At 49.1% G+C, this 19322-nt stretch overlaps 1 protein-coding gene across 2 annotated transcripts in view; it reads right to left on the bottom strand.

Moving 5' to 3' along the window:
- Nucleotides 1-4919: 4919 nt before the first annotated feature.
- ISOC2 (isochorismatase domain containing 2) overlaps nt 4920-19322 on the bottom strand; it is a 39895-nt gene continuing 25492 nt past the window's right edge. For both annotated transcript variants that reach the window (XM_060255292.1, XM_060255294.1), the window contains exons 2-6: nt 15894-16050; nt 10747-10959; nt 9849-9919; nt 9616-9733; nt 4920-5514 (exon numbers count right to left, since the gene is read on the bottom strand). In XM_060255292.1, the coding sequence (XP_060111275.1) occupies nt 5437-5514; nt 9616-9733; nt 9849-9919; nt 10747-10959; nt 15894-16025 (612 nt within the window). In that variant the 5' untranslated portion in view covers nt 16026-16050 and the 3' untranslated portion in view covers nt 4920-5436. The remainder of the gene's footprint in view (nt 5515-9615; nt 9734-9848; nt 9920-10746; nt 10960-15893; nt 16051-19322) is intronic.

Genomic DNA, 19322 nt, shown 5'->3' with positions numbered 1-19322 from the left:
ATTAGGTGCTCAGATGCGGGAGGGGGAGGGGAGAAAGGTTTGGAGGCTATTTTTTTTTTTTTTTTAAGAAAGGCGCGGGGTAGCGGAGACGGCTCTTCTCCCTCTAGCCTTTCAATAAGCCTCCAGGGGGCAGGCGATGGCCTCCCCTTCCCCCCCCCCTCACCGGCCGCTCCAAATTTAGCAACCAACCGGATCTCAGAGGGATCTCCCAGGAAGAAAAATTTCCTTGCAGGGCCGGTGGGGGGGGGGGGGGAGGCAAACCAGAAGCTCTCCTTAGATCCAAAGAGATTTCCCAGGAAGAGAGAACAGGAAAAAATATCCTAGAGCAAAATGCTTCCTTTCGCACGGCAAGTCATCGGTGAACCTAAGATCACCTTCCCCCAATACCGAGATAGGTTCCCCGTTTCAAGCGGGCGATCTTTCCCCCAAAGATCTAGCAGTCAAAGAAAAAACAGGCCGATCCCCGATCCTTAAACGGGATGCAAAAAAGATTTAAAAATAGGGTTCCCGTGCTCTGCTGGCATTGAGAGTTGGAGGGATCTAGTCCCCCCCCCCCCGTTTAAAATGAAACAGAAAACAGATCTTGATGCTCCCCCAAATTCGTTTTTTCCGGATTTCTCCAGCGGCTCCTTGCAGTCAATGCAGCTGTCTTTGAACAAATAAGTGGTTTAAAAAAAAAATCGCTCTCCTGTGCTCTAAGCACTTTACAACTATCTCCGGATTTCACCCCCCCTCCTTTTGCAACATTCGAACAGGGAGGGGCTAGGCGACACGGGTGGGCGTGACTTAGCAGAGCCCTCTCCACCAATTAAGACTCGCAAAGCGTGAGATTTGCAAACACCGCTCCCCCCGCCTTTCTCGTTCTGTCATGTGCGCCTGCCATGGGGCAGGTGGGGCTCTGACCTAGATTTGGCCAATGGCAGCGGAGGCGATGGGTGGAGCCTGACCCAGTTTTGGCCAATGGGGAGCCGACAGAAGGGGGAACGGGAGATTGTACAGGATTGAGAACACGTGGGCAGGCACGTGTTGCTGGTGTTGTGATGAGGGAGCGGGGGGGGGGGAGTTGGGTTTTAAAGGGGCCGCGGAAATAAATGCGGAAACTGTAGGCTGGATAGTGCAATAGGTGCCGTGCTAGCTCTCCCCGTGGGTGTGCGGAAAAACCGATAGATTAAATGCGGAGTCACTCCCGATTGTGTGGCAGAGGGCATCTTTTCTACTTTTCCCTCCCAGAGCAAATTCTCACCAAAACAATGCATAGAAATCCAAAGGATTAAACCCTATAGCCTTGTCTCACTATGAAAAGTCACATCATCAGCATATACAGAAGGTGCCTACAAGAAAGGGGCATATTCATTTCAGCAACATAACGGAGCAGCTACGCTCTCTTTGCCAGAAATGATTCCTGTGCTACTCCTTTCCTTTCCATTATATGGCTCTTTCGGATACAGCCTTCAGCCTGATCCCACATAGTACTACTCTTAACAGTAAAATGTTCAGAACCAATGCAGGCTCTTACTGAGCCTAATGTATGTGGTCACAGGGCTAGAAAGGGAACGCTCACCTGAAGCCCAAAAAGATAGCTGCCACTTTTGTCAGGCCATCAGGGTGACACAAGGTGGTGAGGGGGTGTTCTCCTCTCCTTACAATAATCCTTGGGAGCTAGTTAAGGCAAAGGGCTGGTCCAAGGTCACCCAGTAAGCCTCACGACAGAGTAAGGATTTGAATTCAGGTCTCCACAGCCCTGGTCTGGATTCTAACCATTGTACTGTACTAAGCCTCTCCTAGAATAATGCAGAATTGAAAGAAGTACATTCTTTTTCCAAATCTGTCCTCAGACTGGGGCTACTGGGTGCAGAGCTGTCTCTTGCGCACCACGTGGGAAGGGATTCTTCTGCCAAGGGCAGATTTCCCCCCATCTCCGTGCTGCAGTGGGAAAAGCTGCATACTCTGCAATTGTCCTTATTCCATACAGCTCTTAAAATAGTTCACAACCCCCCCCCTGAGAATTTAGGTCTAGCAATCCCAAAGGACCAGGGAGATGGGAGAAGGATGAAAACACAAAAGGGCCTGGTCTGCTCTCCCATCTTTAATGGCTGCATAACAGAAACTAACAGATGAAGGGGTTCACTTGCAGACTATTGGCCAGGTGAGAAAAAAAGAAATGACTTATGCAATTAACCTTATGGAACTCCTGGGCTGTGGTGAGGGGTGCAGGCTTAAATCGTTTTTAAAAAGAGGCTCAGTCCATCTGTGTTTCTTAGGAATAGCATCTGAGCATGTTCAAAGGCAGTATACCTCTTGAATGAAATTAGGGTTGCCAATCCCCAGTTGGGGGCAGGGGATCTCCTGGTTTGGAGGCCCTCCCCCACTTCAGGGCTATCAAAACGTGGGGTGGGGGTAGGAACAGCTGCTGGACGATCCATTATACCCTATGGACCAATCCCCATGGGGTATAATGGAAAATCGATCAATTGGTAGTCTCAGGAGGGCCTGTTTTTTGAGGTAGAGGCACCAAATTTTCAGTATAGCATCTGGTGCCTCTCAGAAAACTCCCCAAGTTTTAAAATAATTAGACCAGGAGATCCAATTCTATGAGGCCCCAAAGAAGGTGCCCCCATTCTCCATTACTTCCAATGGAGGGAAGGCATTTAAAAGGAACATGGTCTCTTCAAATGGAATGGCCAGAACTCACTTCAGCATTCAGTCATGCTTATCACAGCCAGGGCTTTTTTTTTTTTGAGAAGGAATGCAGAGGAACACAGTTCTGGCTGGCTTGATCTCAGAGAGTGTGGCCTAACATGCAAATGAGTTCCTGCTGGGATTTTCTATAAAAAGCCCTGCATCAAACAATGGTGGTGTCAGGGGGTGTGGCCTAATATGCAAATGAATTCCTGCTGGGATTTTTCTGCCAAAAAGGTCTTGATCACAACCATGCTCCTGGCTCTAAAGTCCCCAGATATTTCTTGAGTTGGACTTAGCAACCCTAATGAAATTGCTGAGGGAAAGGGGCAACAACAACATTGTATAATGGTTAGAGCAGGGGTGGCCAATCTTAATAAATGTCAGATGTTTGAGAGCTATAAGACATGAGCATCAGATGTTTGACAGTTGGAAGGAAGGAAATAGATGAGGAAGAAAGAAAGCAACTTTAACTTTAAATGCCTTCTCCAAGCTGCCTGCCAATAGGGCAGGGGGGGCTTCAAGAGCCACACAACATGTGCCAAAGAGCCACATGTGGTTCCTGAGCCACAGTCTGGCCAGACTCAGATTTGAGAAACCATGTTTGATTCCCTGGACTGCCTTGAAGCTTGCAGTCTAACTTGCCTCGCCGGGCTGTTGTGTGGGAATGGAGAAGGGGAGAATGCTTTAAGCTGCTCTGCATCCCACGAGGGAGAAGAGTGTGGTACAAATGAAAGAATTAAACAAAGAGGGAGAGCCTCTGGCCTTCGTGTCCCTGCAGTGTGGGTCTGCCGCAGCACACTCACGTGCCTTTAGGCCACACAGTGTGGAACAGGAAGAACATCAGTGCAGAAACTGGCTGATGTTCTGGAATCCTGAGGACTTAATAATATGTAACATTTGTCTGAATTCACTTTGTGTTCCAAGTGGTTCACATAAGACAACATACCATAGCTCTCACAACAAGCCTGTGAGATAACCCAGTACCATCTTGCTAGAGATGGGGGCAGGATGAGACCAAGAGAGAATGGCTTTCCTAAAACCCTAAAGTGCTTGTGGCAGGGGCAAGATTTATACCCTCTGGGCCACAACGTGTCCTCTCAGCTGCTATGCAACACCAGTTCCTTGCTCTCCCCCAAAACCAAATTGCTAACCCTCATGGCTGTGAGTCTAGTTAGGAATTCAGTAAAGAGTATTAGGTGGAAGCTTTTACAGGTCACAGTGGAGGACCTCTGGCCAGGTCCCTGTTGTTCCTTTGCCATGCTCAGTTCCTTCTTCTCAGCAACTCACACGCCTTCTTTCCTTCTAACCACCAACCTTTCAATGCTCTTTTCCTAAATCTGTAACCAAATGTGTGTGGGAAAAGGATTCTAATTCCTGAGCATCCAACCATAGCACTACCCAAGTGAACACAAAATGTAAACAAGCAGGGGTCATTTAGTAGAAAAAGAGGTGCTGGAGCTCATTAGCACAATTCACTTGCATATGCCATGCACCCCTGACATTTATTTTATCAAATTTATATCCCACCCTCCCCTGACATCACCGGAAGGTGTACTAAATTACACCAGATAGATCCAAGCAGGTAGCTGTGTTGGTCTGAAGCAGCTGAACAGAGCAGGAGTCAAGTTGCACCTTTAAGACCAACCAATTTTTATTTAGAACGTAAGCTTTCTTTCTATGTTGCATTCTGGGTCACTGCCTACCAGCTATGTATGGCTTTGCTCAGCTATGTATGGCTTTGCTCACTGTGCTGGATTCGTCTGATGACATGTGCTTAAGAGCACACGAAAGCTTACGTTCTAAATAAAAATTGGTTGGTCTTAAACATTTTAAGATAGATGCTGAGCTGATGTAATTTAACAAAGCGGGAGTCAAGTTCACCTTTGACTCCTGCTTTGTTAAATTACATCAGCTCAGCATCTATCTTAAAATGTTTCCTGAATTACAATAGTCATAATAAAACCTTACTCCCATCATACTTTTTAAATTACTTTCTCCTATGTGGCCATAGTGGCATGATGAAGATTTCCATCTGTCTGCTTTATATGTTTTATTTTCCCATTTTTTGTGGGAGGAAAATATAAGAAAGTTTGTCAAATCTTAAGAGTTCAGCAAAATTCTCACAGGGGATTTGGGTGGGGGGTTAAGAAAGAAAGAGCACGATAAAATTTAGAGGTTCTGGAGCTCCGCCTCCTGTGAGCTGCCCAAAATGAAGCCTGTAAAAAAGAAAGTGCCTGCCCAGTCAACCAAAATCATTTATTCTGATTGTGAAGTTTAGGTATTCTCTGGTTGAAGAATCTGGGAGCTGCTACAAAATCAAAACCCCTTTCCTCTACATACAGCTTCATGCCAGAGAAATGTACAAATTTGTCAGAAGACACCAATAATGTTCTTGATGGCATCTTCCCTTCTTTATAGAAAGCCTCCTTCCTCTCACATAAGGGTGAGACCTGGAGATACTTAAAAACAGCAGGTCACAGATAAGATCATGCAAAAAAAAAATCCTGACGGTATACAAAGCAATCCCTTACATTGAAACCCCACATAAAGGCCCCAGGTGACTGGAATTAGAAGGCAGGGTTTTCAGGCTGGCTTCGACTCCAGCATCTTCCTGTTCAAAAAATAAAACAACATGCACAGCTCCTACTCTCGATTCCTTCCCTTCCTACCCAAAAGGAGGCACTGGCTGGAGGAACCAAAGGATGAGGATGCTTTCAAGGAAGGGAGCCATCTTCCCAGAGCAGTTGACCTAGGTCAAAACTGGGGGCTTGGTGCTGTCAGGAAGGGAAGGAGGCCACTGTCTGGGACAGGGTCCATAATCAGTTTCTGGATCTGAAAAAGAGAGAGAGACGGCACAAGTTATCACACCAGGGTGAGGCCCAGGTTCAGATCCTCACTTTGCCGTGACTGGATGAACTTCAGCCAGTTGCTCTCTTAACATGATCTACCTTACAGGGTTGTTATGATGAGGATAAAAGGGGGTTGGAAAAATGCACATGCTACTCTGAGCTCCCTGGGCATCAGCTGCAATTTTTCCAGAAGTGAGCTTAAATAGCTGGCAGGTATTTACATGATCTGAAGTATCTGTTGTTCCTGAATTTGCCATGCACTACTGGAGAGGTTCATTGGAATGTCAGAATGTCTGAAACTCCATTTGCTCCCGTTCACCTCTTCCTTTAGCCTCAAATTCTGTCTTCCCCCACCTTAGGCTCAGGGATCTGTAACTGACTCTAAATACTTTCCATGGATTAAACAATCATAGTTGGAACAGATCTCCAGGGTCATCTAGTCCAGCCCCCTGCACAATGCAGGAAGCTCACAAGTACCTCACCACTACACATACCCCAGTGACCCCTGCTCCAAGCCCAGAAGATGGCAAACAACAATAACAAGAACCGGCCTGGAGAAAAATTGCTGCCTGACCTCAAAGTGGCAAACAGCATTTCCCTGGGTATGTAAGAAAGAGCCACGAGAACTAAGCACGGATGCAACCCTTCCTGCCCTCCTTCTCATGATCTGCCTAAGTTCACAGAATCAGCATTACTATCAGATGGCGATTTAGCCTCTGTTTAAAAACCACCCATTTCATCTGCATAGACTTGCACACAAAAAGTAGTACATCTGAGGGGGAAAGCTTATTTTCTTTGTTTTCAGATGATACCCACATTTACCATAGCAGGCACCTCTACGGAAGAAGAATTTGTTTGTGTGCGGAGATCAGAAGGGTGCCTCTTCTAAGAAAGCATCTGCTGCCCAGGGGTTTGCAATTGCCTACTTTAACAAGAAGCAAGATGGGTCCCCCCCACCCACACACACACATTTGTTTCCAGATTAAGCAGACAATTAAAAATTGTTTCACTAATTACTTGCAAAACTCGATCAACTTGTTCATGTACTAAAGGGGAGGTGTCAGGAATGCCTGATCTTGCGGGGGGTGTGTGTGTGTGTGTGTGCATTTTTCAGAACCCCCTTCAGCTTCCGAATCACTCCTCGCAGATGTTAACAAACCCTAGGAGCCCAGAGGAACACTTGCAAGTTCAGCCATAGCTCTCCCTAGAGCAGAGCAGACAGGCCTTCCCAGCTGTTATCTGCAATCTTTACCTTCTGTGTACAAAAAGCCTGGATGTTTCTGCCAAATCCCACTAATTACCACTGTGAGTCCTTCTCGGGTCACTGCAAGTTTGTGAGAGAATTCAGTCCATCACGAGAAGTGCCCGCCCTCAGTTTCATTATTTTATTGCCGCATTTAACAGTAAAGCAGCTGATCCACATGCCAAGCACAAGAGGAGGGGAGGACAGGCCTACCACAGAGACATAGGCCTTTTTACACAGTGGAGAGATTCCCTAAACGTGCAGAAAAAACATAACTTTTGTTGCCCCCACCCCACAAGCAAATGCTGGTGAGAAACGAGCAGGGATATAACCAGTTGAGAGCAGTGCCAGATTAAACCCTTTGGAGGCCCCTAGGCAGTTGAAATCTTGGGAGCCCCTCGCAAATTATCTCCTAATACGTTTTTAATTTTACCAACCAACAATTTTAATAAACCAGTTTTATTACACAAAACAAACAACAACAACCAGGGAAAACCAGGGCAGGAGGGAAAGCAAGCCCAGGACCCCTAAAGGCGTGAGGGCCCTTAGGCCGGTGCCTATCTGGCCTATTTGTTAATCCAGCCCTGGTTGAGAGTTATTTATTGGAGGGAGGAGATGGGGAAGTTGCTCTGCTCAAGCCCTGAGATCTTACGGAATCCCGGAGGAGGGGACCCGTTTCCAAACCCTGTCTCTCTCCCCCGTAATTCCTCACAACCTCCCAGCACATCGCTTTATCTAATACAATATCTAATAATAAGTGGGTGGAGTGTGCCAATCATAAAATCCCAAAACAGGCCCTCCACTGACAAGGCAGGTGTTTCTTCATACTCGGGGAACTCAAAGATGTGCAGAACAGTATGACTGTACCCCCATCCCCTCCCTGGACTAGGTAACAAGCCAACATGGAACACGGATGAAGGCTGAACATTTGGAAGGGCTACTAGCTTTCAGTTGGGGAATTCCCGGAGATTTTGGGGGTGGAGCCTGAGGACGGCAGGAATTGGGGAGGGTCTTCAGTGGAGAATAAAGCCACAGAGCCTACCCTCCAAAGTAGCCCTTTTCTCCAGAGGAACTGATATCTGTTATTGAGAAGTCTGCTGGAATAGTGAAGAAGACTGCAGATTTATACCCCGCCCTTCTCTCTGAATTAGAGATTCAAAGTGGCTTACAATCTCCTTTATCTTCTTCCCCCACAACAGACACCCCGTGAAGTGGGTGGGGCTGAGAGAGCTCTCACAGCAGCTGCTCTTTCAAGGACAACCTTTACCAGAACTATGGCTAACCCAAGGCCATTCCAGCAGCAGCAAGTGGAGGAGTGAGGAATCAAACCCGGTTCTCCTAGATAAGAGTCCGCACACTTAGCCACTACACCAAACTTAGTGTGAGATTGTCAGGCCCCACCTGGAGATTGGCATCCCTGAATGGCAGCAGGGGGGATGAAGCTGTAAACGTTAGTATCCGTAAGGCTAGCAGGGAGCAATTTCCCCAGTTATTTCTCCTCCCTGTGATCCTTCACAGATAGTGACCCCAAAGTGTTCTCTCTAGTAGCAAAGAAGAAGATGATGATATTGGATATATATCCCATCCTCCACTCCGAATCACAGAGTGACTCACAATCTCCTTTATCTTCCTCCCCCACAACAGACATCCTGTTGAGGTGGGTGGGGCTGAGAGAGCTCTTCCAAAAGCTGCCTTTTCAAGGACAACCTCTGCCAGAGCTATGGCTGACCCAAGGACATTCCAGCACGTACAAGTGGAGGAGTGGGGAATCAAACCCGGTGCTCCCAGATAAAAGTCCATCCACGCACTTAACCACTACACCAAACTGGCTCTCATAGTTGGTGGTTGAATGCAATTGGTGGGGTGAAACAGAGCCCCGTAATGACAACACAGAAGTTTCTGCCCATGGGGCAGGGAACTCCCTACCTGTACACAAAAACGTTACTTTGTCAGTAAGAAAAATTCTCCCTCTTCCCCCAAACTTCCAGTACCATGAGAAGAGAGTATGCTCACCCCCCTCTGGGGGGCATAACAAATTGAGGGGTTAGTCAAACGAAAGGGGGGGAGTGGGATGAGGTAATTAGTTTGCTCAAGCCTTTAAAAACTTTATAGTGTCCTGGAGGTTTGGGATCAGGTGAGATTTCCTCAATCATTTATTCTCCTCGTCCAAATTGTTATTTATTGGAGGGAGGAGATGGGGAAGTTGCCCTGCTCAAGCCCTGAGATCTTACAGAATCCCAGAGGAGGGGACCTCTCTCCCCCGTAATTCCTCACAACCTCCCAGCACATCGCTTTATCTAATACAATATCTAATAATAAGTGGGTGGAGTGTGCCAATCATAAAATCCCAAAACAGGCCCTCCACTGACAAGGCAGGTGTTTCTTCATACTCGGGGAACTCAAAATCATTGAGGAAATCTCACCTGAGAAGTGAGAAGTTCCAGTGTGTTAACAGGCCCCCAATTTGTAAGCTTGCTAGGATTAAAGTAAAAAGAAAGTAAAAATACTCCGATTTTACACTGTGGGCTCTTTCCCTTGTCCTCAACCCACAGCAATGAAAAGCAACCCAGATGCTCCCATGACACAAAGGAATGTTATCCTCAGGGCTTTTTTTGTAAAAAAAGCCTGGCAGGAACTAATTTGACTATTAGGCCACACCCCTGATGCAAAGCCAGCCAGAACTGCATCCCTGCTCAACCCCCCCCCCCCCCCCCGGTTATCTTGGGAAAAATGCTTGCAGAAGTCTGTATGTATGAGGCTGCCAGACTTTGCTACATGTTATAGAAAATTCGGAGGGTTTGGGGGGCAGACCCAGGTCTCCAAGGCAGACCAGAGAATTACCTCTCGGAAACAGGGGTGTGCCGAATCTCTGACAAGCTGCAGGATAAGGCCTTCGCTGGTCGTAAGGAAAGCCCCGCTCTGACGTAACCGAGACAAGGCCACAAGCCTGTCCACCTGGCTGCAATAAGGAGGCAGAGAGGGAAATGAAAGACAACATTGATGGACAGAAAGAAGGAAGAAAGGCAGCACTCCTGCAGCCCCAGACACTGAACCCTTTCTGCCCCACTAGTTACCTGCGAGAGGAGCAGGCGTCCACCACAACATGAACATCCAGTCCTCGTTCCATCACATCCAGCGCTGTGCTCTGTGTGCAGAGAAAGGAAGGGTTGTGTTGTGCCCAAAGAAGAAAGGAGCGGGACCCTGACTTTGCTCCTGCTGTGATCCACCCTCTGGCAGGAGTAGCGGCTGCCCAGACAAGCCAGGTCTCTCTCTCTCTTTCCACTCACAAGGGGCCTTTATGGCCACTCACCCCCTCCTGACTTCTGTGCATTTGGTGGCGCCCAGAGCGAGACATTTCCCACATCTTAAGGCCCAGGGGTGAATGCAATTACTGTGGCTTCCTTCCTCCTTTCCAGTCTGAGGGGACAACAAGAAGAAGTAAAATTGAAAGTGCCTTATTTTCTAGGTCAGGGGTGGCCAAACTGCAGTTTGGGAGCCACAGGTGGCTCTTTTACACATATTGTGTGGCTCTCAAAGCCCCCACTGCCCTGTCTTGGAGAAGGCATTTCTCTCTTTAAACCAGTTCTCCAAGCCAAGCCAGCTGGCGGTTTGGAAAATGCTTTTAAAGTTAAAGTTGCTTTCTTTCCACCTCTCTCCCCATCTATTTGCCTGACTGCCTTCCTTGTGGCTCCCAGACATCTGACAATCATTCTATGTGGCTCTTACGTTAAACAAGCTTAGCCACCCTTGTTCTAGGTTTTCAAGAATGTGGAAATATTGATCAAGCCCAGGGTGCCCATTAAGGCCTCCTACTGGCTTGGGGGGTGGGGAATGGGGACACTCAATAAAGGGCCAGAGCTGTGGGGCTTCTCTGCAGCTGACTCACCAGGCAAAGCCATGGGCCCATCTTCCCTGGCCTCAGGCCTTGTACCCCACCCCCCCAGTCCCAGTGGCAGGCCTCTCGGCCCCTACCATGATGCAGGCCTGTGTCTCAATGCCACACAGCAGCACAGACTTCAGGCTGGGGACAGCCGCCATCTCTTTCTCCACCTCAGGGATGAGCATGCTGAAACACGTCTTGGAGTATTTCCGAAGTCCTTCTGCACCCAGCTCCGGCACTGTTGGGCCTAGACCTTTGGGGTATTGTTCAGTCACCACCGTTGGGATTTCAAGAGCTTTGGCGACCTGCAAGAGGAGGAGAGAGCGAGACTTGTCTGAGAGGAAGCAGGATTCTTGACTTTCGGAGAGTGGGAAGCAGGCTTCATAGATAGCAGGAAGCATGTGTTATTTTCAGAAATCGATATTATACTGCCCCCCTGTGCCCAGCTGTGGTGCTGCTATGGGACGGCTAAGACTTGTAGGTCTTGGGGACACAGTTAGAGACAAGCAGCTTTCTAGAACTAGCAAGCGATATACCTGTCTATCTTCCATTCTGATCCCATCTCCAAAGAGCTGATGGTAGCACAGGATTCCTTCCCTTACCCATATCCACAGTCAGAGACACAATGGCCACACACCCCTGATGTAGCCAATCCTCCTGGATAGGGTTGCCAAGTCCAATTCAAGAAATATCTGGGGACTTTGGGGGTGGAGTCAGAAGCAAGGGTGTGACAAACATGATTGAACTACAAAGGGAGTTCTAGCCATCACATTTAAAGGGACCGTACATCATTTTAAGTGCCTTCCTTCCATTGGAAATAATGAAGGATAGGGACACCTTCTTTGGGGGCTCCTAGAATTAGACCCACCGGTCCAATCCTTTTGAAACCTGGAGGGTATTTTGGGGAGAGCCATCGGATGCTATGCTGCAAATGTGGTGCCTCTACCTCAAAAAACAGCCCTCCAGAGCCCCAGACACCCACAGATCCTTCTCCATTATACCCTATGGGAATCAGTCTCCATAGGGAATAATGAGTGGCCAGCAGACCTTTCCCTCCCCCCCCCCACTTTCTGATGACCCTGAAGCGGGGGGGGGGGTCCAAACCGGGGGATCCCCTGCCCCCACCTGGGGACTGGCAACCCAAAGGGGACAGGAGGTGCTGAAGGGGAGCCTCCCCACTGCTCACCCGCACACCCTTCACCACCGTCACGTTGTCGTTCTCGTCCGCCTCAAAGGTGACTCTCCGCGAAGCGCTACTGCCGCCTCCCATCGCCCCGAGGTCAGTCGGTCGGTCACCTGCAGCACCCGACTACGCTGCAAAGCAGCACGAGGCTCAAGGAGACTCGCGCTCCGCCCTTAAGGCCCCTGCCAAGCGTGCCATTGGCCCGTCGCGCTGCTCTTCGCGCCTTCCGCTCTGGAGAGCGCCTTTGCTATTGGTCGGCGCGTGGTTGCCCTTAGCAACTGCCTGGCCCGGCAAGTGACAGGAGTGTGGAAACTTTTCCTCCCTCATGGGCGACAGAAGAGAGAAACTTCGTCGGGAAGCGCAGAACTACGAGTCCCAGAATGCATCTAGGCAGGGGATAAGGGTGGGTTGGCACAAGGAAGGCTGGGGTGTGTGGTCCGAAGTGGATTACGACAGCGCAAGATAGACCGGCGTGCCTTAAAGTCACGCAGAATGCTGGAGTCTGTAGTTCATACTGGAGGATGAATTGCAGAGTGACTGGGGCCTGGTGGGACGGAGGGAGAGGAGACCCTCTGCTGCTCTTCTCAGGCAGCCTGTAGAAATGGCGGCTGCTGCCTGTGCCTGTGCCTGGGCCGGCGGCGCTGGTGGTGGCGGTGCTGGTGTTGCTGTGGCAGCAGGGCGCTGTGAGGGGGAAGCACCGTCCCCCCCCGCTTCCAGATTTTTGGAGAGCAGGGGAGAAGGCTGCAAATTCAGGGGTCCCCCACCAGGGCGGGGGGGTTGGAAAGCCTACCCCCTGAGCTTACAGTAGGCTCTTGGAGGATTGGTTACATCAGGGGTGTGTGGCCTAATATGCAAAGGAGTCCTGCTACAGCAGTTGAGGCCGGCCCACAAGGTACTCCAAAATGATCAGAGGGCTAGAGTGGCTGCCCTAAGAGGCCTACTAAAATGCTTTGGGCAATTAAGCTTAGAAAAAAGACGAGAAAGGGAGACATGATAGAAGTCCATAAAGTTATGCCTGGTGTGGGGAGAGCTGACAGGTGGGAGATTCAGGACAGAAAAAAGGAAGTGTTTCTTCACAGAGTGCACAGTTAAACTGTGGAACTCACCGCCACAGGGTATGGTCACAGCTGCCAACGTATAAGGCTTTAAAAGGGGAGTAGACAAATTCACAGAGGTCAGGGCTATCGATAGCTTTCAACTTTCTCCAGTACCAATGTCATTTTTCTTCAGTTCTAACCCTTCTCTTGTCAAATCATTTTGCCAGTTTTTGTAGCAAATGGTAAAAGCATCTGCTAGGCACCCAGACTGCCTTCCAGCACGGAAAATAATATGATTCTTACAGATGTGTATAGATTCTGATGCAACAATTGTAAGCAATGTTCCCTCTGAGTTAGCATGAGCTAGCTTACAGTTTTTTAGCCTCCAGTTCACACATTTTTCTTAGCACAGGAGGGATAGCCCCGGAGCAAACTAGTTTATGCAGTAGCTCACAACTTTAATGCCAGTAGCTCACAAAGTAGAATTTTTGCTCACAAGACTCCACTTACTATAGGCACCTGTTGGACAGCATCCATGCCAAATAAACCCCCCAATACATTGGAAGATGATTTTAATATTATAGTAATCAACTTTATTTATAGCCCACTTTTCTCCCTGAGAACTGAGGTGAATTACACAGAGGTCAATGCAATATAAAGGATGAGACATCGAATAAGAGATGTAATCAGGATGGGATGGCAGAAATCAGAACAAAGTGTTCTGACTGAGACCCAGCCTGCTGTCAGACTACGATTTGGAAGACCCAGGTTTGAATCCACACTCTAACCTGGATGCTTGCTGGGCAACTTTGGGCCAGTCACATGCTCTCAGCCTGACCTACTTCACAGGGTTATTGTTTACTTTATTTATTAGGTTCAATTTTTAGACCACCCTTCCCTGGGAAACAAGGCTCAAGGCGGCACACAGTAATACAAATATGCATACATAAATTAACAATAAAAATAGTAAAATCCAACAAAACACAACACCTAACAAGATGAAGTTAAGGTCACTGATGGAGCCACTGCCCTGTGGGTGGGAGGCAGAAAGATAGGAGCACCAGACTGATGGAAACCATCGCTGTCCTCAACCAAATGCCTGGTAGAACATCTCTGCCTTGCAGGTTCTGTAGAATTGCACTAGCTCCCACAGGGCACAGGTGTTAACTCGGCAGAGAGTTCCACCAGGGCAACTAAAGCCCTGTCTCTTGGGCCAGGGACCACCAGCAAGTTCTTCTTTACACCAGGAGAGGCAGTCCCAAATGTATGTTGGTCCTAGACCATTTAAGGCCTTAAAGGTTATCACCACTTTGAACCAGATCCAGTACTCGGTTGAAAGCCAGTGCAGCTTGTCCAGCACTTGTCGAATGCATGCCATTTGTAGGGTCCTGGTAAGGACCTGGCACTGCCGCATTGTGGACCAGTTGGAGTTTATGGGTCAGTCTCAAGAGTAGCCCTTCGTAGAGTGAGTTACAGCAGTCTAATCTGGAGGTGACAGTTGCATGGATTACTATGGCCAGGTCTGGGTGAGACGGGAAGGAGGGAAGAATGTTATAAGAGATTGTGGGTCCCCCTGGGGACAAAAACAGGGTAATATATAAATAACTATATGACATGACAGGTAATGAAGCAGTAAATGGCATTACGTAAACAGAAATACAGTGCCCTAAGAACAAGATAATGTATGCAGCAACAGATAACACATATCATACACAGAGGTAAAGTCCATAGACCTGTTGCCTTCTTTGAAACATCTCCTGAACCATTCTAACATAGCCCGACCACATTTACAAACATGTTCTCCTGAACATTTCTGTTTTATGTTGTTTACAGAATGCCTAAAGTGTGGAAGCCATCCTGACCTCCTTAGGCAGGTCATTCCACAGGGTGGGGGCCCCAACAGATAATCCACATGTTCAGTTGATGGCTGATCTTGCCCAGGGCTTTTTTTGTAGCAGGAACTCCTTTGCATATTAGGCCACATACCCCTGATGTAGCTAATCCTCCAAGAGCTTACAGTAGGCCCTGTAAGAAGAGCCCTGTAAACTCTTGGTAGGATTGGCTACATAAGAGGGGTGTGGCCTAATATGCAAAAGAGTTCCTGCTACAAAAAAAAGCCCTGATTCTGACAATTTACAGGGTGGTACCTGCAGAAGGTCCAGCTCAGATGAGCAAAGTTGTCACGGCAAAGCATAGGAAGAGAGGTGGTCCTGCAGATACGACAGTCCAAGACCACAAAGGACTTCATAGATGATGGCTAAAACCTTGAAGTGAACTGATGGGCAGCCAATGGAGTGACTCCAGAACAGGTGTAACTTGCATGCTTTAGCTTCTGATAATAACCAAGCTGTAACATTCTGCACCAACCTCTGAGTTGACTTCAAGGGGAGACCTATGTGGCATGCATTACAGTAGTCTAGTCTTGGTATTACTGTGGCATGGATCTAGGTGGCTTAACTAAGTTTGAAGAAAGCTTTTTTTTTTTTTGCAGTGGTTCTCCAGCAGTAACCCTGGGTCCAGTATAAGCTCATGGCTTTCAACCGTCACTGAATCCCACTGAAAGTGGGAAGCACAATATCCTTCAAGACTTCCATTTTCCAAACCAGAATTACCTCTGCTTTGTCAGGGTTCAGTTTCAGTTTGTTCTACTTAACCAGAGTAGTCAGGCAATTGGCTCTGCACCTCTACACAATTGCCAGGATGTTCCCTCTAAGCTGTGGAGTCTTGTGTGCAAAAATTCTACTTCATGAGCTACTGGCATTAAAGTTGTGAGCTACTGCATAAATTAGTTTGCTCTGGGGCCATTTTTCCTGAGCTATAAGAGCTGGAGGCTAAAAAACTGTGAACTACCTCACACTAACTCAGTTTAGAGGGAACACTGAGACACAAAATACCCCTGATTCAATTTTAATTAACTAATAATTCCTGTGAATGTCGTAACAGACTCTCTTCCCTCCAGTATTCTGGATCTGCCCTCCGCCCTATTCCCAAAAGCACAGCCCCCCTGCGTGTCTTATACCTTCAACATTCGAGCCGCGACAGATACAATCTGAGGGAAGTAGCTGATGTTTGGTCGGAATTTCTCCTGCATGTCACACAAGAACAGGATGCTTGTCTTGGGGATCACTTTTCCAAGCCGGCAGGCAGACATTTTTGTGAGGAGACGACACAATAAACTCTGAAAAGGAAGAAAAAAAAAGTCCTCATTCAGGGCTGATTCCCTCTGAAACAGCTCTACCTGGAGGGCAGATGGAAACCAGTTTGTGCCATAGCAATCTAAAAAATGATTCTGATTTCCCAGGAGGAGAAGAACCAATTGATCAGATCCAAGTTTCCTAATAATACATTGCATATTTTTTTTAACAAGGAAGCTTGTGAACTGGCAAAGTCAGCAACTAAAATGCATTTGTTTATATCTAAACAGGGCAAGCACGAGAGGAGATCCAAGGCAGTTAATAGTGCAATCCAGAGGGGGGGGGGAGTCTTTTGGGAGCAGACGAGCCGCTACTTGGGCGCAGGAAAGGTTTGCGCCGACTTACGACTGGCGCTGCCACAGCGGAGGGGAGTTCTGTGGGCAGGGAGCTGCCCGAAAACCACTCTGCCCAAGGGCAGCGGCACCTGAGGGCTGCGCCCGAGCGTGGGCGGAAGTGAGGCGGAGCGCGGCGTTCAGGCAGAGGAGGGGGTGGAGTTGGGGGCGTGGCCAGGCTTAGGCAGATTCCTGAGCAGTTTGGCCCATGACATGCCCCCCCCCCCCGAGAGGTGCAACTTTACCTCCGCAAAAACGGCGGTGTGCCCCATAGGGCACCAAAAACAAAGGTCGGCTCCGCCACTGCGAAAGCTTGGAAACCTGTTAGGGAGTGGCGTGATTGCCTCGCAAATCCCCTTGCAACTCGGGCTGATGAGCCCCCTCCCCAGCAGAGAGGTCTCTCCCCTGGGGCTAACTGCTCTTGTTTCCAGGTCTCCACAGGTTCCGGGCTCCCGGAGGCTCTACATGCGAGAACTGTCACCCATGGCTGGATAAGTTCCACTGTCTGGAACTGGATAAGTTCGACTGCTCAGTGTGCGAGCGTCTCTGGCATTTGAACTAGGCAGTGGGCTCCGGCAGGGGGCATCTGCTGACCTCGCTCCCCTGTGCTGCCACCTGCTCCCTTCCCCTGGTCTGTCCTCTGCCGCGTTCCCAACCCCTGGCGGGGCATGGGGCATGTGTGTGTGGCAGCTGCCCCATTGCAGGAAGGTGGGTCAGAGACTGTCGCTTTAAGAGAGTGCCCAACTGAAACGCAGCCTGCGCTTCCAGCCGCCGCGCCTGCAGGTGCTCTTGATCTGTCTCCATTTTGCAGGTGGGACTCCAACACAGAGGCTTCTTCATGTGCCGCTCCACCACCCCACAACTCCCTCAGCTGCTTCTGCCTGCTGCTCAGAGCGGAGCCCTGCCCACAGCGAGACTGCCCAGCACACACCAGGGAAATTGCTGCACTCTGTTCCAGAAAAATAAAGTCTGAGTTGTGCCCTCTGTTGTCTCTCCTGCTTGGCATATGCTGCACATTCCCAGGGCAACCCCCCCTCTGTCTGTGGCCTCTCCAAGGGAGTGCTTGGGAGGGTGGGCAGACTTGGTTCTTGGGGGCGGGGAATGGGCTATGAGCTGCCACGCTGCCCCCTGCATGGCTGGACAGGGGAGGGGGAGTGCCCGCCCCTCAGCCTGATCGGGCTGACGGCCTACTCGACCGCACAGGACTGCTGTGCGCTGGGCACTTGCGGGGGGGTTGCTGAAATGGATGCATGCCCAGCGGCTCGCACTTTGAGTTCTACGGCCCCCAAGGGAGGTGTTCCTTGCACATAGCAGGGGGCGGCAGCAGGGCAACATCAGGAGGGGGGGCTCCGGGTGGTGGTGGTGGTGTCTTCTGGACTTGGTCTGGCCGCTCCCAGACACACATTCCAGCCGCTGTCTAGGACAGGGAACTCCTGCACTTGGCACTTCCTGCTTGTCCGCACATACCCCTGGTCGCCAGCCTGCCATTGGCAGAGTCTCTGACAACAGGAGAGAGTGGGGGGATTGACTGCCTCTCAGATGCGGGCTTTCCGCCCCTTCGCCCGGTCATGTGCAATGGGCTGGCCAATCCCATGGTCCCGCCTGAACCTGTGCCTCCCCCACCCCCGCCTCAGCAGCGGTCCAATAGTGTGCGCCTAGGTGGAATCACCATGGCGACGGGTTCTCTCTTGCTCGTCAGGCCCCTCTTCCCTCTCCCAGCATGGCGTACCGTCTTCCCTTTGGAAGCCAACGAGCGGCGCCATAGATCCACCCACACCCGAGTGGCCACCCGCCACATATGTCTGGATTGGGCTGTAAAGCAATTAGTCTCAAATACCCACTCTCCTTCCTTTTCCCTTTTGTACCCTTAGATGCTCATTGATTCAAGAATCTCAGCAGCAGAAGACATTTATTTCTTATTTTGTTTTAATGCAAGGGCTAAAAGGACTGAGACAAATTTCACGATTGCTAGAGGAATTTTACGATCGTTATCACTGAGCAAAAGAGCCAGGGTTTCCAGGGGACGACTGGTTGAACAAAGGATTAATATAGTAATCCCTCATAATCTGAAAAAATCTGCATTCTAGATGTATCAATGCTGTTAAAGGCTACAAGGGTAGATTCTATCCATGTAGGACCTATTAAAAAACCTCCCTTGCAAAACCATTGTAGGTATACGATTCAGTCCTGCAAACAAAAAAGTTCTGCAATAACGCGGGATGGTAAAATAGCACACATTGGGGTGGGGTGGGGGTTAAAGATTTTGGGTTATAAAGACCAAAAAATAGGGGTGAGCATAATCTGCAGACTTTCAGGTTCAAACTACCATGGTTGATTTCGAAAACCTGTTTTTTGATCAGAGAAAATGCTTTGGCAAATGCCGATTCACTGGGGCACAGAGCCAGCCCCTTGGTCTAACCTCCATTGGAGGGGTGGCGGGGGCGGGGGGGGAGGGCTTCTGTTCCTTCTCTTGGAATCACACACGCCTGCTCTGCCCAATCTCAGCTTGCCTTGAAACACATTAAATTTGGTAGTTACAGACCCACCACATTTGGTTGCTGATGCCTCTGTTTCTTTGGTGACAGGAGTCTGGCACTTTTCAGAAGCAAAAGGTACTCCTTAGGAAGACAAACCGCTCTACCCAGTAGCTAAGACACAAGAGGAGAATGTCCTTGTCTGTTTACTCCAGAGGAGGTACCGGCAGTGAATGTAATTGCGTAAATAAGTATTCCCTTTGCTCCAACCTGTACATATTGCTGGTCACCTTCATTGGGTGGCCCCAAATTGAAGTAATAAGGAGGAGGGAGAAAATACCCCCTTTATACTCTTTTCCTGGTCCATGTGTAATTTTCAGGGCTTTTTTTGTAGCAGGAATCATTTGAAAATTAGGCCACACACCCCTGACGTAGCCAATTCTCCAAG

The sequence above is a fragment of the Heteronotia binoei genome, chromosome 15, assembly GCF_032191835.1.
Source record: "Heteronotia binoei isolate CCM8104 ecotype False Entrance Well chromosome 15, APGP_CSIRO_Hbin_v1, whole genome shotgun sequence".
Taxonomy (NCBI): domain Eukaryota; kingdom Metazoa; phylum Chordata; class Lepidosauria; order Squamata; family Gekkonidae; genus Heteronotia; species Heteronotia binoei.
This window is presented reverse-complemented; position numbering and strand designations above follow the sequence as displayed.